Below are 25,693 nucleotides of genomic sequence, written 5' to 3'. Positions count from 1 at the left end.
CTTGAATCAAGATACACAAAAAATTGAGAATATTTTTTTAATGAAGTTGTACATACAGATAATTACATCGGGTCTTTAAATAAACTCTTTAAATGTACAGCTGGTATTTTCATCAAAAGAAACTTCAAGTTTTAAATCTAAGTTCTAAAACACTCTTTGTACAGATTAATAGAAATTGAGATTAAACTGGCATTTTCAAGTATCATCCTTTTATGCCTTAGTTTTTTCTTTACAGTTATAAAAACTGTATTTTACATTTTTCAAAAACAAAAACAAAAATGAACTAAATGGATTTAATTCTATGCATTTACATCCATCTCAGGATTAGCTTACTTCACGGTAGATATTCTCAAAGTATCAACATGATAAACGGGCGTTAGTAAGAAAAGTCACCCATCTCTGGACATCCACGTTTAGATTAGCTTGTTTTCTTGTGAATCACTACAGCATCCATTAAGACTGCAGAGAAACATGCTAAAGTATTAGACGAGTTGTTTTAAGAAAACTATCCAAGTGTTGTTCTAATGAATTTGTTGGCATTGTGAACCTTTAGTGCCAGTGTATCAGACCGCTAAACCCAATCCTGGCCTAAAATGCAACATTCATTTCAAAAACGTGAAAATTCTGAACTGTGCGTTTCTGAGCAACCAGATCACTGTGGTGTTTTCTTGGCACTTCAAAGTGACTTTTTAAGTGGCGAAAACCTTTATGTTCTGATTTTTATTTCATTTTTTACATCAAACGCTAATGAACTCTTAAACAGTCTGCTATCAGTGACCCACTTGAGTCAAGTTCATATTTCCTTAAGAAATCTCACCTCAACAGAGTGGCAATAGAGTTGAAATTTACTTTTGTAGTCTAACTTATGCAAAAAAGGCTAAAACTTAAATCTGTGTGGTGTTGTGACCTCTTCAGTTTTTTTGTTGTTTTTTTAAGATAATGTTCCCTTCTGTTAACATGTGAAAGAATTATTCTGCTATAGTGATCTCTTCCTATTTTGGAGAACAACATCTTTAAGCAGATATGTGGTTTAGACTCAGCACAAATACACTGACATGTTCCTGTTTCACACATTAAGTGTGCATGTTCTTTATCTTACACTTGAAGATGGCCAACAATTTACTTCACAGAGAGTGCATCTACTGAACAGTGTTGAATACACCTTCTCCAGTAGTAGAGTTGTGTGCGAAGAAACGGTTATGGTGTTAGAAGCTCAAAACACACTATAATGTGTGTATCACACAGAGCAGAGGGTGCTCATCTGCTGCACTTTTCCCAGGTCCGTCAGAAGCTGTTTGATGCGGCACTTAAGCTGTGGGAGTCTGGCCAGGGGATCGGGGGGCTCCAATTCACCTGTGAAGTCCAACCAACTCTCCAGCACTTCACACAGACAGGGAGAAAGAGAATGAAACCTTAACAAAATATCAAAAACACCCTAAAAAGGTGTCTCAAAGAGCTGCTTTTTGGGTAATTTTTCTGGCTGTCAGTCATTTCACCACTGATCTCTTTTGAAAATTAATGTTTTATATTAGATTATGTAAATGACGTTTAAAAAATGTAATGTATTAGATTTCCTTAGTATTTCATCAGGCATGAAATATCAGGTGCAGTTTATTGCACAACTAAAAATAAAAAAATAACTTAAATATAAAATCCACTAAAAATAAAATAAAAACACACCCCAAAACAATAGGAAATAAAAAAACAAAAATTCAGTGCAAACTTGGGACTTTCAACTATAAATAAGGCTAAAATTACCATGACATTTTTTCAATTTTCAAATTATTACAGACACTGTTATTCATGTTGAAAGTAGCAAAAATTATGAATTGGTCAACCTCTAGTCCTCAGAGCAGTTAAAAGGGTCATATGATGCCTTGTAATGTTTTCTTTTGCTTTTAGTGTGTAATGTTTCTTTTAGTGTGTAATGTATCTATTTGTGCATGTATATGATCTGGAAAAAGTTAAAACACTTAGTCTCCTACAAAGGGATTTTATTCTATATAACAGAAAACACTGCTCCAGATCAAAGTCCAGATATTACTTCCTCAAACGTCTGTCACAATGTGAAATATTAGCATAATATATATAACAATATATAGCTCACCCCAAAGGCATATACAAAGAAAGAGTGACACTTCAGTAAATGTTAGTGTTGTCGTCATGTCGCGGAGACAATGTGTGTTAGAATGCGAAAGCAAAACTGCTGTGTTTGGCCTTCTGATAATGGATGAAATTAGGAATCAGAGGTTTCGATTTATTTAGAAACCTGTTCATGAGCAGTTCAACCCAAAAGTTTTCTGTGCACAGAAAGTTCTCACTGTACACATTTTACAGAGAAGTGTACTGTGAAGTACAATGCCAGCCATATACAAAGACTACTGAGCAGTTTGAGACGGGTCATGCTAAAGATGGACGCAAAGAAGAAAACACAGCAGAGCAAATACTGCACCAGGCACAGCAAGCTCACCGTACACAACACTCGAAATATAGGAAGAAAAATATAAATATTCAAATTGGGGGGGGGGGGGATTTATATGAATATGTCTCTAAAGTTAACTGTCTTCATATATATATATATTAGGTGCATCGCTCCAATAAATAAAATAATGAACTTATTGAAAATAGCAGCATTATATGACCCCTTTAAACATGTAGGCTTTCTGAGATGATGCCATTTTCATTGATAGTAGTTTAGTGGTTAGGACTCAAGGTAGTCAAAAGTTGCTGGTTAAATCTTCACGAAGGCTAAATCATCAGCCATCACTACTGTGCTCATGAGCACGAAACTTAAGACCCAAATATGTAAGCTAAATAAGCTCATGGTGGCAATCTACGGCGAAACCGCAGAAACAAATTCAAAACCCTGATTATGTGTTGACTCAATGACATTTCCCATATTTCTCCCCCTTACCATCAAGCTCTTTCTCAATGAGGTCCATGCGGCCAGACAGCTGGTTCTGAATGTCCTCTATGTGTGTAAGCAGGTTCATCTGCCACTGCAGGCAGTTCCTGGCCTGTTCCATGGAGCCCAGGCTGCTGTCATTCACACAGCCGGACAGAGCAATGGCACTGCTCACCTACACAAACCATAAACACAGCATTGATTTCAAAGTCTGTATCCTTTCACCTGCCTTGAACCAGATCTGAGTTTTTAATGTTCTTTGTTACCTCTTCTTCCTTTAGGTTAAACTGAGAGGCTGTATGTATCCCCTGTTCGTCCCTTGCGTGTTCGAGGCCTGTACCGGAAGGTTTCTGGTAGCTGTGCTCGCTGGTAATATAAGTTTCAGGGTTTGAGTTCTGGTTGAGGAGCTCTTTGAAATGTAGGCAGTCAGGGACCCCACCCATAGGCTGGTCCTCATCAGAGTTCACCCAAGACCGGGCCCACAAGTGCAAACTTGGGTTATGCTTGTTCCTGAAAAAAATGTGATAAGCGTATTATTGTTCCCACATCTTTTCTTCTACAGTTGTATATCAGATCAACTTAAAGCCTGACAACACTAGAAAAACAGGCCTAAATTTTTTTAACATTTCTCTTCCGGTTTCACAGACCAGGCTTAGTCCCGGACTAAAATGTCTGTTTGAGCTGTTACTGAAACTTCAAAACACAACCAATCCATCTTTTCCAGCAATTCCTTTAGATCATTATTATGGTAATTAAACACTATTGTGGAGTTTATTTCCACAATGTCACCTAATTTAAAGATGTTGGTAGGCTTCTGGGAAGGCAAAGTGGCTCTTACTGTAATATATCCATCTTCAGCTGAAGGCCATTAAGCAGGTTTTTAACACTGTAAACATCAGCCAGCAGCTGGTGAGTGGACACAATTTTCTTGGCGTTCTGATGCGAGTAGTTTTCTGAGAGGAAGGACAGGCCATACATGTGGCCCTTTTGGAGCCAGTCTTTATCATGACGGTATTTAGCACTCCACCTCTGACCTGAGAAAAGTAAACATTTCAGTGACAACTCTGGAGTGACTTCAGTTTTATATTTCCTAGGGCTGGGTATTGACAACTTTCATGATTCAATTGAATTTAGAAACTCAAGCTTTCAATTCAATTCAATTCGATTCAATATTGATTCCTTTGGATAAACATCTGTGTTCTGGCATGCCACATTAAAGAGCACCAAATTGGTATTTACTGCTTGAATATCATATTAAAATTGACAGATTTTAAAAGCAGACAGTAACAAAGCACAAAGCTTATTGCGAGTTACTGGATGGGAGGCGTGCTGCAAAATTGATGCTTGGGATTTAAGAATCGATAACAGTTCAAAATATAGCTGCATGCAGCAATTAACAGGCCAAGCACAAAGCAGAAACGACAAGTCATGACTGCATGTCTGGGAGCATCAGACCAGCTGCAACAACGAGCAATTAAAAGGCTAGGCAAAATGGCTTAAAATCAAATACAATCACTAGTAATGTGATTTAAAGGTTTATCACTTTCAATCAATAGGTGGCGCTGTTACGAATTTGATGTGGTGTGGTCAGAGTAGGGCAGTGGTTCTCAATTCCAGTCCTCGTGACCCACTGCTCTGCACATTTTGTATGTCTCTCTTATCTGACACACTCAGTTCAGTTCAGTTCATGGAGTCTCTCCTAATGAGCTGATGATCTGGTTCAGGTGTGTTAAATAAGGGAGACATACAAAATGTGCAGAGCAGTGGGTCACGAGGACTGGAATTGAGAACCACTGGAGTAGGGTGACGATGAATACAAAGTTCGGTTTCAATAGTTCGGTTTCAATATGCCAAAGCATTGCAGAGAAGAGATAAAACAGTCATTTTTGGCACCATGCCCCAACTTTGTTGATGTGGTTTATGAAAACGGTTTCACCTATCGACACGAAATCCATAGCTTTTTGTCGGCACAGTCTAAAGATGATCTGACTTGAATTTGGTGAAAATCAGAAAAACAGTCTAAGAGGAGTTAAAAAAAAGTATGTTTTTAAAGAAAAACAAAATGGCGGACAGGAAGTTCGGCCAACTATGGCAAAATTGGTATCTATGTTCTCGGCACTAAGAACCTATTGAGTTCAGTTTCATTACAATAGGCTAATTTAATCAAAAGTTACTAGCATTTTTGGAAATTTCATTTTCATTTCCGAAACCTTTTGAGTACTGTCAGGGCATGGTGCCGAAGACAAATATTGAGTTTCGTTACGATATGCCAATGCGCTCGTAAAATATAGAATTATTTTTTTTTTACAAAATTCAAAATGCCCGACGCCCAAAATATGTGTTCTGATTATTGGCCAAAGCATTCAGAAGTTATGAGCAAAAATAGCCATTTTTCATACCTCCAGGCACTGCACCAATACTATGCAGGTAGCCACAAGTCAGGTATGTCATAACACACCAATTTTGGTCAAAATGCGCTAAAGCGTTGCGGAGATATAGCCTCACATTCATTTTGGCAGGCACTTCGTCTAATTAGTTTGCGCATTATTCGAGAACGGTTTGACGAATCAACTTGAATTCCTTAACGTTTTGTCAGCATGGTCTGTAGATGATCTGGTTTAATTTTCATTAAAATCGGAGCAACGGCCTTGGTGGAGTTCGACAAAGTAGGTTTTTTTGAAAATTCAAAATGGCATCATAGGGTGCAATTGAATCTTCCTGAGCAAGTGGAAAAAACATTCCCTACTGAGAATCGATTAAAATTGAGAAATCAATATTTTTAACCCAGCCCTAGTATTTACATTAACATTCAAGAAACAGACATTAGACATCTGTAGTAAGCAGAATACAAAACTATATAACTGTAGTTAGTTACTATAGTACAGTATAAAACTATAACACCCTGCTGACCCATGTGTGTGGTTTTGTTGCATGGTTGTTACCTGGTGGGTCCCGACAGATGTAACAGATGTATTGATCGGGTATGCTATCTTCCAAAAGCCCCATACACACACTGTGCTGCCAGCACATACACTCCTCACACTGTACAGAGAAAAATATACCTATTACCAGAAACTATTATGTGCAATTACACACTACAACAGATTCAGAACAAACACAACAAAAAGGCACTCAGAACCATTTCAGCATACTTAAGACAGACAGAATAAAACTTATTTAAAAGTTATTGAAGAGCAATTGCTAAAAGTAATCCTACCTGAATCATGAAGCCGTTTTCTTCATCCATCTCACAGATGCAGCGAACAATTTCATCTGCACCAACTTCATCCTCATCCTGGAAGTCCTCCATAGTGATCGAGTCTAGATCCTGGTTATACTCATCTCCACTGAACAGCAAACTCTCAGTGGTTGAGTCTTCCAGGAAGTCGATGTCTGACAGGTCTGAAATAGGAAAAGGAATTATGACATGAAATAAGCCACACCACCACAGTAAAACACTGTTATCAGATTCATGTTGAATACTATCTATTTTAATTACAGAACACACAAAAAAATAGCTGAAAGCTATAACTGAAATGAAGCCATTATTTGAAAGTAGCTACAAATGGGTGCAAATGGATAAGAGGACTTACTCTCCCCGGTGAGGTCAACAGACAGTATGGCACGAGGGTATTGGAAGGTGCTGTGCTTGAAGGCACTAGAGGAAGAACGATGTAGTGGGGAAGACGGTCTTTCCAAGTAAGACAATGACATCTCATCCAGGTCTGCGTAACCTTAGCACAAAGATGAGAACAATATGACCCTCTCATTTCATAACTGCGACTCGTTATGGACTGAACAAGATGGCTAGAACTAATGAGGCAATTTCAGACAAATTATAAAAAATCAAGTCACAAATTAATGAATTTTAAAAGTCAATTTAATTTAAAAGTTAAATTATTTGTAAAGCTTGTAAGTACATAGACCTCTGAACCTGAGGCAAACCCAAAACTTAACTTACAGTGCAGTTTTGATTTCTTCTTCTTTTTTTTCTTTTTCTTCTGTTTAATTCGGAAAAGGTCCTTATCTTTCCTGTCTCTCCTGTCTTTATCCCTCTTTTTCGCTACAGCAGAGAATGAAATAAGAGATATGAGGACTGGTTTACGAATGTGAAATTGAGATAAGAAAAAAGTTCAGTAAACTCACCAAACAACTGACATTTATCCTCCAGTTTGAATTTCCGCTCTGTCTTTATACAAAGCCCTGAAGAAGAAAAAACATCCATAAGATGCACAGTTAAAGAAAATGGAAAAAAGGAAGAACTCCATTCATCATCTTTAAAATCTGCTGAATTAGCTCACCATCCAGGTGCTTGTCCTTCTTGAGAATCTTGTCATGGAGGTTATCAAAGGTTGGAGGAGGCAGGGAGACCTCCGTACTGTCTGAACTGACAGAGGCAGAGGAACGTTTCTTCTTACAGAACTTAGGAGGCCTCACACAGCCAGCGCTGTCCATTTGAAGCATAAAGCCCTGAGAGGACAGAGCTAGGACACAAAACAAAAGAACAGAACTCTCTTTAATTCAGTTTTATTGTTCAACTGTAAATTTAATAACCATTTGATTGATGATCCTGACAAATAACAACAAGGGAACCTACAGGAAGAAGTAGAGACGGTCCTGCGTCTCTTGTTATCTGGGATATCTGACAAGGTGCTTGTAGGCATGGAAGCAGATGTGGCCCTGGTGCGGCCCACCCTGTCTGGTGAGCAGACCTCGCTGTCCATTTCTTTCTCAGTGTTATGATAGTACTTCAGGTGATAGTCCAGCAGCTTTGCTTTCCGGAAGGCTTTAGAGCATCCAGGGACTTTACACTTGAATTTATTATGGTCCAGGTCTATTAGAGACTCATTGGGAGCACTGGGGTCATCAGACTTCTTGCTGTTTATAACTAAGGAGGAAGGAGAAAGTTAGATTAAAAAAGAGAGAGAGAGAGAGTTTTAAATTGCAGTATCTGAATGAAGTGAGTGGAAGGCAGGTGATGATTCATACTTGGTTCTCTGGCATGTTTGTTGGCTTTAGGAGTCCTGTAAGGAACTTTCTGACTTGCAGCTGGACACAAAATGAGTAGATAATGAATAGTTTTTCAATATCACAAAATCCAAGTAGCATTACAGGATTTAAAATCTACTGTTGATATTTTCTAAATATCCTGGTTAGTCAACTTTGCTGTTTACTATATCCACAAAACCAAGTGTCCTTTAAAAGCTTCATGGACATAATAAAGGCATTTAATGCTATGGTTACATGGCCAACCAACCTGTCACTACAGAAGGCGAGTTCCCTTCAAGTGTTGTTTGATTATTGGGTAACATGTTTGTCATCTTGTCCTTCTCAGTGATTGGAGACTGAACACTGCCCGTGGGAGGAGCTGTGGATGGGCTTCCTGAAACTGGCTTTTGTGAAGAAGCTTCTGTTTTAACTGCAGTGCTGCTGTCTTCTTCAAAAGAGAGTGCTTTAAAATGCAAGATTTAAACAAGTCAATCATGGATAATTATCAAATGTCATATCAGACAATTCTAGAGTGGCACAATTGAAAAACAGCATGTTTAAAATTTGCTCTAAAATTTGGGGTCAGTATTATTTATATTGATAGGATTTACATGATCCTATTAAATTGATCAAAAGTGACAGTAAATACATTTATAATGTGACATTATAATTATAATATAAAAAATGTATCAGTTTCCACAAAAATATTAAGCAGCACAACTGTTTTTAACATTAAAAAACACCAAATCAGAATATTAGAATGATATCTGAAGGATCATGTGACACTTAAAACTGGAGTAGTGATGCTGAAAATTCAGATTTGCCATCCGAAAAATCAATTACATTCTAAAACATTCTTTTTTTTTTTTTAAATAAATCTGTTTTTTAATCAAATAAATGCAGCCTTGGTGAGCATGACACTCCTTTCAAATACATCTGAAAAACCTTACCGACCCCAAAGTTTTGAAAACTGTATTTTTAGTGCTTTATTATGCCATAAGCTCTGCATAGTTCGTGTCTCTCACCAGGTTTCTGAGAGCCATCTGGGGGAGGAGGTTGAATGATGGAATCCCTCATGTGTGGTGAAGAGGGGTAAGCCTGGTCAGAGCTTGTCGCTAGACGCTGAGACCGTCTCCTTCTCTGGGGGGAGTTGGAAGGGGCTATGCGGAAACAGACATGCATATTATCATCATCATCAATACATTATGAAATATTAAGTCTGTTATAATTGCTGACAGTTGAATATATAAAAATTACTACTGCTCTCTGGCTGACCCACCAGTGTGTGTGCTGTCTGGAAGGGTGTGTGTCGAAATGGATGAAGGACTGGGTTCGGGGGCTGCGGTTGTGTTCTGACTGCTAGAGGTGGACTCTCCCGAGTCGTGTTTAAGTCTTCTTGAGCGAGACTTGCACAGGGATGGGCTAGAGAGGGATGCTGGGGTTCTTTGGGCACTGACAGACAGGGATTTCTCTTCAACTGGACTAGCCTCTGCACCTGACACTTTCTGAGGGGTGGAGACGTAAACATGACACAGTGTGTGTACTAAAGTGATCATCATGTTGATAACAGTATGTCAGTTTTATCTATACCTGCTGTGATGTTACAGGAAACTCTTTTGACTCTGCTTTGCATTCAGACTCAGTGTCAGCGCATCCTTGATGATTAGAAATGAAAAGCACACTTAAAATATCTTAATCACTACACACTGCTGAATCAGTATCACAGTTTATTTAGGAAATATAGAAGCCATGATTGTAGCATGAACTTTTTTCTCAAAGCCAAGCACAGCAAAAACAGCAGAAGAAACTGTAAGCTGTCAGTCAAATGAACTTAACTTGTTGATACATGCTTGATCTGCACACTTTTGTTGACTTGCGCAGTTTATCATCACACTTTAATAGTATATATAGCTCCTAACTTAAACAAGCTGTGTTACTATGAGGAATGATTAGCTCAAAATGTAGATCTGTATGCAGGTGCAAGGTACTTTAAATTAAATACATACACCTCTCATGCTTTTGCCCAAGTGTCAGAGATTACACATTTGCACGCGTGCCATAGGTTGCAGACCCCTGCTCTATAGGGTTGACTGCATGTTCAGATATTAGCTAGAAACTATTTCTTGTCATAAACTCTGGAAACTAAGCCTTGTTGTGGGTTGTTACTCTTTGCTAATGTTTACCTGTCCCTTTGCTGAGACGAGTCCTTTTACTGCCACACGAGCTGCCTTGTCTTTTGCTCCTCCTCTTTGCTGTAGCTGATTCAAGCTCCTCAGCAGCCGGCTTACTGTCCTCCTCAATAGACGGCTTACTGTCCTCTTCAATAGCTGGCTTGCTGTCCTCCTCAATAGCTGGCTTGCTGTCCTCCTCAATAGCTGGCTTGCTGTCCTCCTCAATAGCTGGCTTGCTGTCCTCCTCAGTACCCAGCTTACTGTCCTCCTCAATAGCCGGCTTACTGTCCTCCTCTTCTGAGTCCAAGTCTGCTGTGCAAACAAGGAAATAGACATATGGTTGATGTTGCTGCTCAAAATGAACAAAGTGTTGATTTAAGATCAGGCTCCAACCAAATGAAAAAGGTTTATGAAAGATATGTAAGTGAAAACAGATCAGTAGGCAATAACTTCACCATAAATGTCTAGAAACTACAATTCATTAGGCAAGACAAGTCCTAACAAATCACATACCAAGTTTCTCTGATTCACTATCATCATCATCGTCGTCGTCATCATCATCGTCATCATCATCATCAAGCTCTTCATCCGACCGTTGTTCTCTCCTGTCCTCTCGGTCCTTGTTGCTGTTGGCACTGGTACGTGGTCTGTTCCCTCCTTTATTCTTGGCTGCAGCTGAGGCAGCCTTCACCAGAGCGATCCAGTCCTGCTTGAACACAAACCAATACACTATCAGTCACATCTGACATGGTCAGGTCACAAATATACTTCTTGTCATGGCAAACGTAAAAAAAAATAAAAAACAAAAAAAGCTTTTTAAGCATTAATAATGTAGTAAAGTTAACTGAGGAGGTAGAATAAAGTGATCTGGCATCCCTGAGCTGCCTGACTGGCACAAAGATGCAACTGTAAGCTGTGTAGACCAGCTGCTTGTCTTCAAATATTATTCACGATTGACATCATGCATTTTACCTTCTGAAAGAGAGGAAGAGGTCAAGGACAATACTATAGATGGCCACACTAAAATATACAATTAACTATAAAGCATCATGCTTAGAATTGATTGTCATAGGTCATACAACAGTTATCTAGCAGTGTAGCAACGCATGTCCAAAACCATCTATTAAACTTCAGGAGAACCTATTTGTTAATTAAACAGAACTGATGAGGACTCTCTGTGAAATCACTTTAATAAACTTACTTGTCCTTTTGCATCTTCTGGCATGGACTTGATATGGATTCTTTTTACACAGCGAATGACTCCATCATAAAACTGTACAGTGTAAGTGCCTAAAGTACGAAAAAATAACAGCAAATCAGTGCCTTTTTATACATCGGAGTCTTTCGATTTGATTCAAATAAACATTATTGTGTGAAGGCATTACTGTGTAGGCATTCAGATAAATCCTATGCTTTTCAAAATACTGTAGCATTTGAGAACACTTTTCCCAATAATTTGAAAACCATTAAATCAAATTTAACACCTTTTTGTATTGCATACTGACAGAAGAAGTATGTTTCTGCCTAGAAGGGCCAGCAAGATGACCTTACCTTCCTTGTTGATACTTTCAATCTTGGCAGGGTAGTAGCGGCAATCTGTCCACCGGGCAAGCACCTCCTCACCATCTCTCAATTCCTAAAGATGAAACAAAAACAGAATAAACATGCAATTAATTAGTCAACACACCAAGATAAATTCAGCCAAGCCTGTATTGAAGATATGGGATGTGCTGTGGTCATAAAAGTGAATGGTTAGAGCAGAACAAACTGTGATGGACACACAGAAAACCTCTGATTATTTCATGTAATACCTGGCAAGCTGATAACAGTAGTTAAGCAACCACACAGATACTAGTGAAAATTAAATTCAAGAAAACCAAAGAAGCTTCAACTGTATTTAAACATTCTTAATTATAATTCTAGCTCTAATTTTTTTTTTTACGTCTATACATCAGAAAGGAACGCTTTCAATAGAAAAAAAAAACACCATTCAAAAGTTTGGGGTGAGTAAGTTTTTTTATGTTGTTACAAAAAAAAATCTGTTATTTTCTATTCTATTCATCAAAGAATCCTAAAAAGGGTTTCCAAAAATATATATTATGAAGCACATAGGTTGTCAACATAAAAATAAGACAATCTAATTGAACACTGAATCAGCATAGTAGAAATATTACTGAACAATCATGTGACACCGAAGACTGGAGTAATGGCTGCTAAAAATTCAGCACAGGAATCAATTACATTTCAAAATATGTTAAATGGAAAACAGATATTTTAAATGGCAATTCAATTTCAAAGTATAACCGTTTTTACTGTATTTTAATCAAATAAATGCAGCCTCAGCAAGAGACTTATTTCACTTTACAAAATCTTACTGACCCCAAACTTTTGAACAGTAGTGTAAGTGTAACAACACCTCTTTAAATATAAGTCACAAAGGCCTGTTTATTTTTTTTAAATGGATGATTGTTTGTGGCCCAACAAAACATTAAAAGGTTTTGGCTATGTAGATGGAGGAAAAACCCAAACAATGATGGGACAAGCAGTTGAGAGAGCCAGATCAAGGTAGATGGGCAATTGAGGTATGTACTTGTCTCTGCTGAGGTAAGTCTTTTTGGTCCTCTGTGCTCTCTGTACTTCCAGGAAGCTCACGAAGGCGAGATGCTCTCATCTCGCTGAAACTCTCCTGGCAGAAATGTTTGTAAGACAAGAATTAATCAATCACTCATCTCATTAACAAATGAGTGGCTGAAAACTTCAATAATGTTAAGTTTAGCAGCTGAAAAACTTCATTTGGCACTATGAAGACATACTCTAACAGCCCACAAAGGACCCTGCATTTCTCATGCTTGCCAAGTCATCCTAGACAGTTCAGACCATAAACATATCTGACAATAGGAAGTACTGCAAACATACAGACACCTCCTCTTCTTTGAGACCCTCTTTGCGGAGTGCCGGTCTCTCTAATGGCCGAAGTCTGTTGCTGTCCCAGAGAATCCATTCGTCGTACCTATGGCTCCAACGGTCAAAATGCACAAGCATCTTTCCCTCATCATAATCAATCTTCTCGATACGTGAAGGGTACCTGCGGAGACAGCATTTAAAAAAAGATCAGATCATTGATAGATAACTTGAAGAACAACAAAAAGCACTGTAAATAACTAAAGCTTTAATAACGGTCCATTCAAGTACTCTTGAAAATGGAAATAAACAAAGACATTTTTAATACTCTTATTGGTATTAAATGACAAAAATATGAATCGTATTTTAAAAACGTAACACTGCTCTTACACAGGGGGTTTTAATCTTTTAGATGCCCCCATTGAACCCATACGAATATAGTTTATTGTATAAAGACCTGGTTTATATTGTGAAACATTTATATTATAAATGTGTAAAAATATAATTTGGAAAATATTTTGTTAATATTACTTCTATTTAGTTTAGTTCTAGACATTTAGAGCTATTTATTTTTTAAATAATGAATTTACTTATTTTAATTATTATTCATTCATTTATTTTATTTATCTCAGCCATCTGCAAGTTCCCAGACCCCAGTTTGAAAAGCTAAATGAATTCATACCATTTTTGCAGGTAGTCCTGGGCCTCAACCCTGGCACCAACCTCATAAGAGATCCCTGGTCGATTTGGAGGTTTCTTGCTCATTTTGAGTGTACTCTTACCAGATCTTCCTCAAGACACAAATGCTCTTTCGTCCTGTGGACGGACCTGTGAATGTAAAGAAATTATCTATGAGTCTATGTACATAAATCAGCTGAACTATATTGCATGAACAAATGCTTGACATTTGACATTCTTTATACTAACTTTAAATAAAAAAGACAAATCTTTCACTCCTAAATCATGCATTGCATTTGCATCAGTAGTATTTGTAGATTTATCAATAAACTGCACGGTTTCACGTAAGCTGATTAAAGAAAATATGCTCAACTATTTTACCAGCTGGAAAAATGTACCCTAAACCAGGCCTTTGATTGCCCTACTGTATTCTGATACAATCATATCAGGGATATTTTCCAAACGTTTGCACACTTAACGTGTCACGAAATAGCATCACATGCAAACAACAGAAACCAAGCAAATATATATAATCAAAGTTTTTTCTGGCTGCACAGTAGCTTATTGAGCTATTCAGCTACTACACTACTACACTCCACTTATGACTGCCTAGCGCACAAATTAAATCGCTAAGTAAAAAAAAAAAAAAGGCTACCCTATATGGAAAACGGAACTCTCTAACATACCTAGATACAAATATAAAAGTGTGGGGGGGACTGAATAAAATAAGAGGGTAAATGACTCTTTTACCTGGATTATCATAGCTCGCTAATGCTAGGTATTGGCTAACGAGCTTCTTCTCAAATTTTATGCTGCCTGAATATAATTGTCAAGTTTTCTCCTTAAAGAACTACAAAACTCTTGAGCATAAATATTACAGTTCAATATTTCAAAGATGAAACTTCAAGTCAAACCTCTCATTGTCCAGTTAGCACAGCAGAACTAGCCAAACAGCTAATGCTGTACCAGCTGACTAGCTAAACCGTTCCGAGGGGATAAAACTATGTGCAAAAAAAGAGAAAAAAAATGACAGGCCAGTTTTCATCTTTGTTAAACCAACTCGAAGAGTGACAGTTGCTTTCTGGTATCCGCTATACGTGTGACATATAGATTTACCTTAGCAAATTCATTGAGAGAATAGCAATTAATTCCTATGGTGTATTGTGATCATTCAAGCTCAGTTACTTTTACCCAAACTGGACGTGGGCGCGCACGCACGCGACGCACAAAATGCCTGAAGGCACGCGCACCGCAGACTAACACGTGACCGATATTCAGACGCTTTGTGTTTTGTTTGTTTTGTATTTAAAGAGGCAGAACCGTACTAAATCGACCACCTCTGTTGTAGTGTCAAATGTTTTTGTTTGGGTGCGTGTGTTAGATCTTCTGTTGTTGTGACTGCTGCGTTTTCTTTTCATCAAAGTATTCACATGAATTGAAAGGGAGAACATTTTGAACTCTGAATTTTGCCCAATCCTGCAACTGTTCAAATTATTCCAGTGTTAAACACACTCATAGCTGTCTTTCTTTGGAAAATCCAGTTGTGTTGAAACAAAAACAGTTTTCTTTGTCAGTCTTCTTCATGTCTGTATTCTTTATGCTCTCTTTTTGCTTTTGTGTTGTTTGGTGATAATACATTATAGGATAAGATAGGATAAGATTAACACCCATCCCCCACCTTATTTTTTCTCTCTTGATATTAATGAATGGTGCTCTTCTAAATTTTGCAATTTAATCTTAATATCATCATGAGATTTAGACAGTCGAAACAGTTTTGAGGTTAATTGATTTTTGTGTCTCTGGAAAATAGTGACCTTACCTGCTATGACGTAGCTATTTGTAATACCAAACGTTTTTTAGTCTATTTTCTAATAAGGGTTTTGTGGACACATTAATGTTTTTAGATTTGTGGAGTAAAAAAAATATATATATAGGGTTAGAATTGGGACATTTATATTTTAATATGTAATAATTATTTAATTATTTTAAAATATTATGTAATTCATGGGGTTATTATTCAGTAATTGCATGAGTTAGATGTACATTTTAGACTTCTTCACTAATTATTAAAACCTTTAGGCTAATTAATTGAAATCATTCCAATTTGAATTTACATTGTTATTATGGCATACATTCAATTAAAAATATGCAATTAAATTTATTGCCCCAGGTTTGAATAATTAACATTTTTGTGTTATGAGAACTAAATTGGGTGCATGCATCATCATCGTGCACATGATATATATATTTTTTATCTATATAAGTGGTCATCTTCCCCGATCATATAATACATACATTGCACAGCCGTTTGCTTTGTTTGCAGACATTTACGACTCATGGATAAATTCAGGGACACGTGAACATCTGTCACCATCTCAGCAGCAGCAAATTTATGATTGATGTTATTTATTTTAAACCTTTAAAAGATATTATGTTCATTATGTCATTCATTATATTATAAAGTTAAAAAAGACAAATATAAAACATTTAAAATTGATTTAACATGGCAGTATGTGTCACAATATTAAGCAACAACTTTAATCAAACTGATAACGATAAAATGAAGCACATGCAACACATTTACATTGTAGTTGCAATGAATGTACATTAATGAATTTAACCCTTCATCATCAGGTCGGTTGCATTATGGCAGTTATCAAACAAAGGTTTGTACTCCGCTCCTCCAGCCTTTACGACATCAGACAGTCTTGCTCCCACGGAAATCTTTTTGTTCTTTAAACGGTTTAATAAAAAAAATAAAAAAATATAACTTTAAGCAAAAACCAAAATGAGAGTGCATCAGATATTAAATACATTTATGTCATGGATATATTATCGTATCTTAAAAAACATAAACTTTCATTCACTTAAAAGGATGTTAATCTATTCACATCAATAAATAAAACTAGATGTACCGCATCGCGGTACAAAATATGACCGGGGGCACTGGCTTTCCACAAAAATAAATGACGTGGAGTAATTTGGCTGTATTGCGTGTTTATGTATATACCTAAAAAAAGTAATAGTATGTGCATGTCTGTCTGTCTGTCTGTGTGTGTGTGTGTGTGTGTGTGTGTGTGTGTGTGTGTTTGTGTATGTGTGTTTATGTATGTGTGTGTCTGTGTGTGTGTGTGTGTGTGTGTGTGTCTGTGCGTGTATGTATGTGTGCGTACATGTGTGCGCGTGTGTGTTTGTGTGTGTGTGTCTGTGCATGTGGATTTGTATGTGTGTGTATGGGTGTGTGTCTGTGCGTGTGGATGTCAGTGTGTGTGCATGCTTGCGATGTTTGTATTCCTGCATGTGTGTGTGTGACAGTATCATCCTAAACCAGCAACCCTTCGCTCAACAGCACCATCTACAGGCCGATGAGTGTACAGTCACTAAATGTGCACATAAATGAATTTATTTTATACCCCCCCATGGATGAAATTCTACAAAACTTAGCAGAGCATACCCCCAGAGGATGTCAAGTTAATCATACACATGAAATATGGTGCAGTTCTGAACATCTCCACTGAAGATAGGGGCGATTAAAGCAGAATAATATTGCATTTTCATTTTTTATGGGAGGGGCGCAAATCACAAATGAGTGATTATGGGCTAGGTTGATGTGGGCCCTTAAGAGCAACATACCATAAAAATTTCTTCATCCTCGGTGCCACGGTTCAGGTAGTTATTTAGGAAAAACTGATTTTTTTGGGGTTTGGGGGGGCCCAGCGCGGGGGGGGGGGGGTCGAGTGGCCCCCTGGGACCAAACGAAATTTTTCCGTAGAAGTCTAGTGGGGCTACATGCCCACCAAATTTCATGTTCCCCGGTGTTTCGGTGTCCCTGGTATCGTTGACGAAAAATTTACGGTGGCCCCAGCGCGGGGGGGGGGGAAGTGGCCCCCGGGGACCAAACGAAATTTTTCCGTAAAAGTCTAGTAGACCAACATACCATAAAAATTTCTTCATCCTCGGTGCCACGGTTCAGGTAGTTATTTAGGAAAAACTGCATTTTTTGGGGTTTGGGGGGGCCCAGCGCGGGGGGGGAGTGGCCCCCGGGGACCAAACGAAATTTTTCCGTAAAAGTCTAGTAGACCAACATACCATAAAAATTTCTTCATCCTCGGTGCCACGGTTCAGGTAGTTATTTAGGAAAAACTGCATTTTTTGGGGTTTGGGGGGGCCCAGCGCGGGGGGGGAGTGGCCCCCGGGGACCAAACGAAATTTTTCCTTAGAAGTCTAGTGGGGCTACATGCCCACCAAATTTCATGTTCCCCGGTGCTTCGGTGTCCCTGGTATCATTGACGAAAAATTTAAGGGGGCCCCAGCGCGGGGGGGGGAAGTGGCCCCCGGGGACCAAACGAAATTTTTCCGTAAAAGTCTAGTAGACCAACATACCATAAAAATTTCTTCATCCTCGGTGCCACGGTTCAGGTAGTTATTTAGGAAAAACTGCATTTTTTGGGGTTTGGGGGGGCCCAGCGCGGGGGGGGAGTGGCCCCCGGGGACCAAACGAAATTTTTCCTTAGAAGTCTAGTGGGGCTACATGCCCACCAAATTTCATGTTCCCCGGTGCTTCGGTGTCCCTGGTGTCCCACACACTGATATGCAATTAATAATAAACCACTTTGTGTGTTTTGTTTGTTTGGTTGTAAAGGGAAAGAACCCTTTTACTTCAACTCAAAACCTCTGTTATAATGTGAAATGTCGTTCAAGTGACAATTTGTTTAATTCACATGTGGCTCAAAACCTGTGCTATAAATGTAATTTGAATTTAAAAAATAATAATAATAAAAAAAAAAAACTAACATTTAGGCCTAATTGTTCAGTATGAGTTACTGATACAAATTTCTTTACAGAACACATGGGGTATTTTTTAAGAAGTATTATGTGATATTAATCCAAGTTAAAGATGACAACTATAGAAATTTGTATTAAATAGCCTATATACTTCACTATATTTAATAAATTTTATTTTTTTGCAACCATTATGGTAAATCTCCCATAATGCTCTACCAAAACTCTTCAAAATAGAAATCAAAATCAATAGATTAAAATTTTGGTGTCAATATTTTAATTAACATATTTCAAAGTTATCAGAAAACAAAGTGGTGAAAATTGTGTGGACATTTTATTTAAGTTTTAATGGACAACTAAGCTAAAATGGACATCATTTAATGCTTTCCTCTGTTGTGTGACTTTGTTCAATTTCTTTGATTTGGTGTGGCTAAATGTAACAGAAACTCAAGCACAATCGTATCATTTTTAAAAGCAATTGGCAATCAGCACAGCGATTGACATCACCAATGAAATCTGTATTTAACTTCTGGAAAAGCTGAAGAACTGAAAAACCTCTGTCGCCATCTGCAGCTCAGATGAAATATTCATGATTAGTCTAGCATTAGCCCTATAGCCTCGATTTCAACCTGTTTGACATTTGAATTGTTTTGATATTGTCTTTAAACGTTTACATTCCAAAAGATGACTAATAATCACATTGAAACAAAATAATACATTTAAAAGTTATTTATTTCAGAAACACAAGAATGGCAAGAATGCATTTTCAGATTAATCATAAAAAGTAGGCTATGAAAGTGATGCTCTCTTGCTAATCTATTTACATTGTAGTTGTGAATTTAACCATCCATCATCCGGTCGGCTGCATCATGGCAGTTATCAAACAAAAGTTTGTAGTCCGTTCCTCCAGCCCTCACAAAAGCAGACACTGTCTTGCTCCCACGAAAATCTTTTGTCTCAACAATCTGTCCAATAAAAAAAAAAGGCAAAAGATTAGCGCAGACCAAAATGATCTTCTAAAGTTAAATGAAATTGCTAAGGTAGGCTATTAAATAAGTCTAATTTCTAAAAAATACAGACTATGCAAGGATAAAATACAGTCTTTTATATACAAGTAAGTTGCACGCATATCAGAGTTACAGAATGACTTGCCTTCCAGTTATTGCTCATATGACGGGCAGCCACAACAACAGTCTGTGATGAGATGCCATAGCCATCTCCTTTATGGACCAGCCATTTAGTGCCGTCTGCTAGAGTCACTCTAAAAGCAGAACCAGAAGAAGACATGCCTAATATTCAACACATTCTTTCCTCTCAGTATACAAGTGTGATGTATTCACCATGTATTCAACACAATGCATGTGCTAATACAAAATAAAATGACAAAACTGTTCATTGTATCTTGATTACCTGACTCCAGAGTGGCTGAGTTTGCCTACTTGGAAAGACATCCCCTCCAAAGGTCTGGTCATCCTCTCTGCCTTGTAAACTTTGGAGTTGTATAGTTTCGTTAGATCAGACATTCTGGAAAGGTCGTAACTGTAAGAGTTTCCTCCCCCTGAAGATTCAATGTGACAGAAAATATATCATTCATATGAAGGCACTATTGTTAACTTTAAAAGTAAGGTAGAAAGCAGAAAAACCTTAGTCCACCTTCTTGTTGGTTATTAAAATGAAATAAAATTAAACAGAGAAGGTGAAGTGTAGAGAATGTAATGCTGAGCAAAGTAAAAATGAACAAAATTTGAAAATATACCATTGCCCCATGAGGATTCAGCCACCATGGCCAACATGGCCAAGAAAAGCAGACCCAGTGTAGTCTTGAAGGACATCATGGTTCACAGCAAACTGAAGCTCGGTAGAAAACCGGAGCAATTTGTATACTTTTTTGACCCTGTGACCCTCCCTTTACCAAAATATTGCTTCACTGCTGATGTCATCTGAACAAACATGGCTTGTGATTTGGGAAAGACCAGGATTGCACAATTTTAGCTTGAAAGGTTATTGGTTAGAGCTGTGCTGCTCAAGTTCTGAATTCCCTCCAGAGGTCTTGTTGTTCTTCTGGCAAATGGAAAGCGGGAAAAGCCAGAATTGCACAACTGGAAGAGAAAAAAAAACATACAGCTGCTAAATTGAAAAAGAGCAAGAAAACAGTAAGTGTTGGGAGAAAATAAATTCTTATTTAGACAATGATATTCAACTTAATAATGTTATCTTAATTTTTCTTTTATTGAATTTTAGTTTTTATTGAATTTACTTTTGGAAAAGAAAGTCATGTCTATTAACAGCTGCCAAAATTAAGATATAAATTGAGATGTAAACTATAGTAAAGTATTTTTTGTTATTATGTAGTTATTTTTTGGTTATTATGGGGAAATTTTAAATTATCTGATTCAGTGCCCTGGTTTGCAGAAGAAAATTTCCCATTCATTTCGATAGACATTTCAGAAACATGTAGTCTTAAAGGGATAGTTCACCCAAAATGAAAAATCTTTTTAAGAATTTAGGGCAGAGGTCTTCAATCCTGCTCCTGAGGGCCACTGTCCTGCATTCAGCACACCTGCCTTTGAATATTCAAGCGATTCTGAAGAGCTTGATGAGCTGATTCAGGTGTGTTTGATTAAGGTTGGAACTAAACTTTGCAGGACAGTGGCCCTCCAAGAGCAGGATTGAAGACCTCTGATTTAGGGTAACCAAACATTTGATGGACCCGTTGACTTCCATATTATGGAAGACAATGTGGTCCCAATTGAGGGTGAGTAAATGATGACAGAATTTTTTATTTTTGGTTGAACTATCCCTTTAAGCTTTGATTCAACCCAATGTGTCCTAGACGAATAACATTGCAACATAGGAACAGCAACAACTGGCAAATGATTATGGTCTGAGTATTTCATGAAATGGCTTAACTCAGATTTTCACAATAGTGTCTAAGTTCAAAAACAAAAAACATTCAGCGGGCAGTTCTGTGGATGAAAATGCCTTGATTTGACAAGGTTTAGAGGAGAAGGCCCAGACCAATTTGTCTGTATATTGTCCATATGCTTCCATTAGAGCCAGAGTAAAGATTCATGGGTTTTTACAATCCAACACTCTGTATGTTGCACTCAGTCAGGAGTCACTTTTATATTTAAGAGCTGCACATTAAACTGCCATTAAAGCGACTAGTGTGCCACATAACCACAGAATAAATGTCAGTGTCACACATAAAATTTAGATGGAGGCTTGTCTCACTATATGACACCCTGAAAGAGGCGTATATCAAAAGCATATCCATACCCTCAGCATAAAAATCGGTCAGTGACCAATTTACACACCAATTGTGCAAATTTCTCCCCTTATCGACGCTTAAAATGAGCAAGTTGGAATGGATAGGACGCTTGAAAAACATGGTGAAGAAGAGTCCTTTATATTCAAATTTCGTTATCGGCTTTGTGATGGTGGGACTTGAGCAACTTGTGGAGATAGACTTTGCATGCCCTTGTAATCCAAAACTGAATCTGCTGTTCTCAATGGCGTATTTTGTAGTTCCCGCTCTCTTCTCCTTCGCACTTTTGTTTTATATTCAAAGCTCACAAATCAGCAATTATTCAAGCTGTTTGCACTGCGCTTTAGTCTGTCTTACTCCGGCCATTCTCTGGATCATGCTTCTGTTCTTTGATGGACAATACTTTGCCTGTGCAAAGACTTCATGGGAAGGACTTACGGTTCACACGGATATAACTGCTTCAACAACATGGTGTCAGCCTTTAAGTGAACGTGACAACACCACAGAAAAGCAAATGTCTTTTTTTAACTATCGAAATAACTCTCAGGTGAGCATGATGATGAAATCAAAATGTTGTTACAAATATGTTGTGTGTGATTAATCTATATATTTTTCTATGAGTTGATTATTACCTGGTCCCAAGTTTTCATGTACTCATTTAAACATGAATGTACTTCTTCAGCTAGTGGGACTGTGCATTCTGCTCCTGATTTCACTGCCTCTGATCTGGATGGGCATTAGGAGGTGGTACTACACACCAACAAGAACCAAAGAACTTCAAAATGAAAATGAACAAATGGAAATGGTGGATTTAAGCCCATCACCCCCTCCTGACACTGTCTCTACAATTGGTGATCCCAGTAGAGATGAATTTTAACAGCTTTAGATAAAACAGCTCTGGACAGAAATTATTATTATTATTTTTTTTCACAAACCTCATGTTTAAAATTCATAGTCTTTTTGGTATGCATTAAATATATTGGAATAAATAAACTTGTAAAATTTTGTATTTTTGAATTAACTTGTAAAAAGATTTTTTAAATGTATATACTGTAATTTGGTATTGTTGCAACATAAATAATCCCTTCTGAAGAAGTAAACTATATTTTGCCTTTTTCTAATGAAACTGTGTCATATTGCATCTTTTACCTTTAGCTGCCATGTAGAGTAACAAACCACTTCCTGTCATTTACAGCAAGGACATGTTTACTTTGTTTTTTAATTACATTCACCTTGGGTGACATACTCAGACATTAAATCCTTAGATCTGAGAAACAATCTCTAGTCTGAGAATGTTTTTCCATTTCGAAGAAAGGGCAAAAAATAAAAATAAAAAACATGTTTCTAAATTATATCAACTGAGAGACAGGGCAAAATTAGGGCAATTCTTGAACATGTGACTTCTCGAACCTAAAGCAAAACACATCCAACACTATATTACAGTTTATTAATGAATAAATAACTGTTTTAAATATGTGACGTGAAGTAGTAAAGCTCACAATGACAAAGGAGATAACACGAAAACTCTTTTAACGATGCAAAATACTCAACAACATTTGAGAATCGCATAAATCATAAACAAGAATGGACAAGGGACAGAACATAACAGGGAGTATAAATACAAGGCAAACATAATGAAAGAGAGGTGCAAATCATAAGTAACCAATATAACTATTTTTGTGCTATTGTAACCCCTCTCATCGGGTCCTTCACGCCCCGCACCGTGCGGGTCTCGAATCCGGGTCTCCGGCACGAGAGTCAGGCGCTCTAACAAGGAGGCTAAAGACTGCAGCCCCTAGCATCTGTCGCTAGAGCGCCTATTGAGATCAGAGGAGTGAGGTTTACTCACACAGCAACTACTAGCTGGCCTCCGTTACACTACACTAGGCTATTTTATATTTTTAACAAGGCCTTTTATATGTAAGATCATATTACATATAATGTGCCGTGTCACAGTAATCATTCAAATTGTAGCATTATGGCACTAATTTATATTAAGTGCTTTTATTTATATTCATATTTTATCTAAGTGCCATCAAAGTGACTAGTGCAGTCTCTTAAAGAGGTTCAACCCGCTCAATCGCAACCACAATCTTATTTCAAGACACATGCAGATGTGAAAGGTGTGAATTTCAAAAGTAAGCCAGCAATCATTTTCAGTTTTAGTCAGTACACTTCCCGACTAACAACACAGACAATGAGCAAGCAATGGGTAGCGACCCTGAAAGAACAGCTGAAGAAGAGTCCTTTTTATTCAAATGCAATTATTGCCTTTTTAATTGTGGGACTTGAGAAACTCATGGAGATGGATTTTGCATGTCCTTGTGATCCAAAGATGAACCTGTTGTTTTCTGCTGCGTATTTTGTGATTCCTGCTCTGTTTTCGAGCGCACTCATGTTTTATATTCAAAGCTCACAATGCAACACAAAGCGTCTGCTCTCTATCGGAACCTGCATCATTCCAGCTGCTGTTTGGATCATGCTGCTGTTCTTTGATGGGCAATACTTTGCCTGTGCAAAAACCTCATGGGAAGGACTTACGGTTCCCACCGATATATCCGCTTCAACAACATGGTGTAAGCCTTTCATCAATCGTGACAACATCACTGAAAAGCAAATTACATTTTTTCGCTTTCGAAATACTTCTCAGGTGAGGGAATCATTGGGTGATTCAATTCTGTATGATGTGGATGAAGATGAATTTTGTATATTATTTGTATATATTTCACAAATATTTTTTCATATGCTTCAAATGGTATAACACAAATTTTCACTTCAGATAGTGGCACTGGTCATGCTGGGTCTGAGCTCTTTGCCTTTGTTTGTATTTGGATGTAAGAGGTGCCGCCAACAAGCAGGAACCGAAGAACCTGAAGCTGAACAAGTGGAAATGGTGGATCCTAGTCAACGTTCAACAGCCCCTCCTGAATGATCATCATTAATAGAGGATGACATTAGAGGTTCATCACAACAGCTATAAATAAAGACCCTTTTTTTTCAGATCTTGCAAAAAAAAAAAAAAGTACAACTGAAACCAAAAACTGCTTGCAGCACATCCAACAGCACCACAAATTACATTTGTTTTTCAGAAGTCTTAACGTGATGAGAAACCATCCTGGCATTCAGTGCACTGTCTGTTTCACTAGTTCACACTTACAAATAAGTCGTATAGAATAAATGCGTATTTGGCGTGCTGTCCGAGGAGAGGGCTCCGGGCTCGGTATTCGGCCCGAACCCAGAGTACTCCCCCCGTATTCCTGGCTGTAAAAGATTGAGCCAAGAGTGAGGAGTCGGGGTGGTGGAGGGATTCTGGAAAAACTGTCAAGGAATATTAGGTGAGTTGACAGAGTGGATATATATATACTTCTTGTCATGCTGATTAGGGTAGACATAATTGTTTGATGACGAGTAGATTGGATTGATTATTTGAACGTGCTGCTCCCGAACTTTGTTTATAAAACATCATAACATGGCACAATATGCTGCTCACATGCACTGATTGTTATTTTTCATGCTTTTGGCTTGTGCACTGTCTTGTAAGTTTGGTAACTAAAAAAATACACATTTTGACTGATTTCTGTCACTTATTGCTAAATTTTAAGGTATGTGAGGTTATAGGGTGAAACATAATCATTATGTGCACATTGACCAACTGGTTTTGGTTGGAGTTGACCTTAAAACTATAGTTCACCCAAAAATGGAAATTAGCCCATGATTTACTTACCCTGAAGCCATCCTAGGTGTATATGACATTATTCTTTCAGCCGAATACAATCAGAGTTATATTAAAAAATGTCCTGGCTCTTATAATGGAAGTCAATGGGTATATTTTTTTGGAAGTCCATCAAATCCTGTCCATCCGTGATAAAAGTGCTCCAAACGGCTCCGGGGGGTTAATAAAGGCCTTCTGAAGTGAAGCGATGCGTTCGTGTAAGAAAAATATCCAGATTTAAAACTTTATCAACTAAACTAACTATTACAAACACTCACTGTGCTTTA

General features: G+C 37.7%; 2 protein-coding genes across 14 annotated transcripts; both read right to left on the bottom strand.

Moving 5' to 3' along the window:
- Positions 1-25: 25 nt before the first annotated feature.
- On the bottom strand, positions 26-14,909 carry phf20l1 (PHD finger protein 20 like 1). Of its 13 annotated transcripts, XM_081388694.1 has the most exons (25): positions 14,761-14,838; positions 14,559-14,645; positions 13,649-13,794; positions 12,982-13,150; positions 12,656-12,751; positions 11,617-11,701; positions 11,267-11,355; positions 10,579-10,771; positions 10,078-10,377; positions 9,485-9,549; positions 9,174-9,399; positions 8,920-9,054; positions 8,163-8,357; positions 7,895-7,954; positions 7,503-7,793; positions 7,207-7,389; positions 7,052-7,108; positions 6,867-6,968; positions 6,499-6,639; positions 6,123-6,307; positions 5,848-5,947; positions 3,744-3,939; positions 3,172-3,415; positions 2,915-3,080; positions 26-1,380 (listed from the first exon to the last, which is right to left on the bottom strand). In XM_081388694.1, the coding sequence occupies exons 3-25, from the start codon at positions 13,729-13,731 to the stop codon at positions 1,238-1,240; spliced, it is 3,504 nt and encodes a 1,167-aa protein (XP_081244820.1). In that variant the 5' UTR covers positions 13,732-13,794; positions 14,559-14,645; positions 14,761-14,838; the 3' UTR covers positions 26-1,237. The 13 variants fall into 13 exon arrangements, with proteins under 13 accessions (XP_081244820.1, XP_081244817.1, XP_081244810.1 ...); XM_081388691.1 differs by lacking the exon at positions 14,559-14,645 and having other exon boundaries at positions 10,078-10,374; positions 10,579-10,774; positions 14,761-14,909; XM_081388684.1 differs by lacking the exon at positions 14,559-14,645 and having other exon boundaries at positions 10,579-10,774; positions 14,761-14,864.
- A 4,231-nt stretch (positions 14,910-19,140) lies between these two features.
- On the bottom strand, positions 19,141-20,525 carry LOC308703946 (uncharacterized protein). Its single transcript, XM_081387990.1, has 4 exons — positions 20,183-20,525; positions 19,837-19,984; positions 19,579-19,687; positions 19,141-19,391 (listed from the first exon to the last, which is right to left on the bottom strand). The coding sequence occupies exons 1-4, from the start codon at positions 20,259-20,261 to the stop codon at positions 19,266-19,268; spliced, it is 462 nt and encodes a 153-aa protein (XP_081244116.1). The 5' UTR covers positions 20,262-20,525; the 3' UTR covers positions 19,141-19,265.
- Positions 20,526-25,693: the final 5,168 nt, after the last annotated feature.

Source organism: Scardinius erythrophthalmus (assembly GCF_964197995.2).
Source record: "Scardinius erythrophthalmus genome assembly, chromosome: 16".
NCBI lineage: Eukaryota > Metazoa > Chordata > Actinopteri > Cypriniformes > Leuciscidae > Scardinius > Scardinius erythrophthalmus.
The sequence above is the reverse complement of the archived record's forward strand: the minus strand, read 5'-3'. Positions and strand labels throughout refer to the sequence as shown.

Bases quoted from the DNA above. Each gene is read 5' to 3' on its own strand.
- LOC308703946 (XM_081387990.1), bottom strand. From the start codon at position 20,261: ATGATGTCCTTCAAGACTACACTGGGTCTGCTTTTCTTGGCCATGTTG. The intron at 19,985-20,182 runs GTATATTTTCAA...TTGAATCTTCAG, and splicing joins TGAATCCTCATGGGGCAATG to GGGGAGGAAACTCTTACAGT. The intron at 19,688-19,836 runs GTAATCAAGATA...TTCTGCTTTTAG, and splicing joins CTCAGCCACTCTGGAGTCAG to AGTGACTCTAGCAGACGGCA.
- phf20l1 (XM_081388684.1), bottom strand. From the start codon at position 13,731: ATGAGCAAGAAACCTCCAAATCGACCAGGGATCTCTTATGAGGTTGGT. The intron at 9,400-9,484 runs GTATAGATAAAA...TCCACCCCTCAG, and splicing joins TTCCTGTAACATCACAGCAG to AAAGTGTCAGGTGCAGAGGC. The intron at 6,308-6,498 runs GTAAGTCCTCTT...TTCCTATTTCAG, and splicing joins TGTTGACCTCACCGGGGAGA to ACCTGTCAGACATCGACTTC.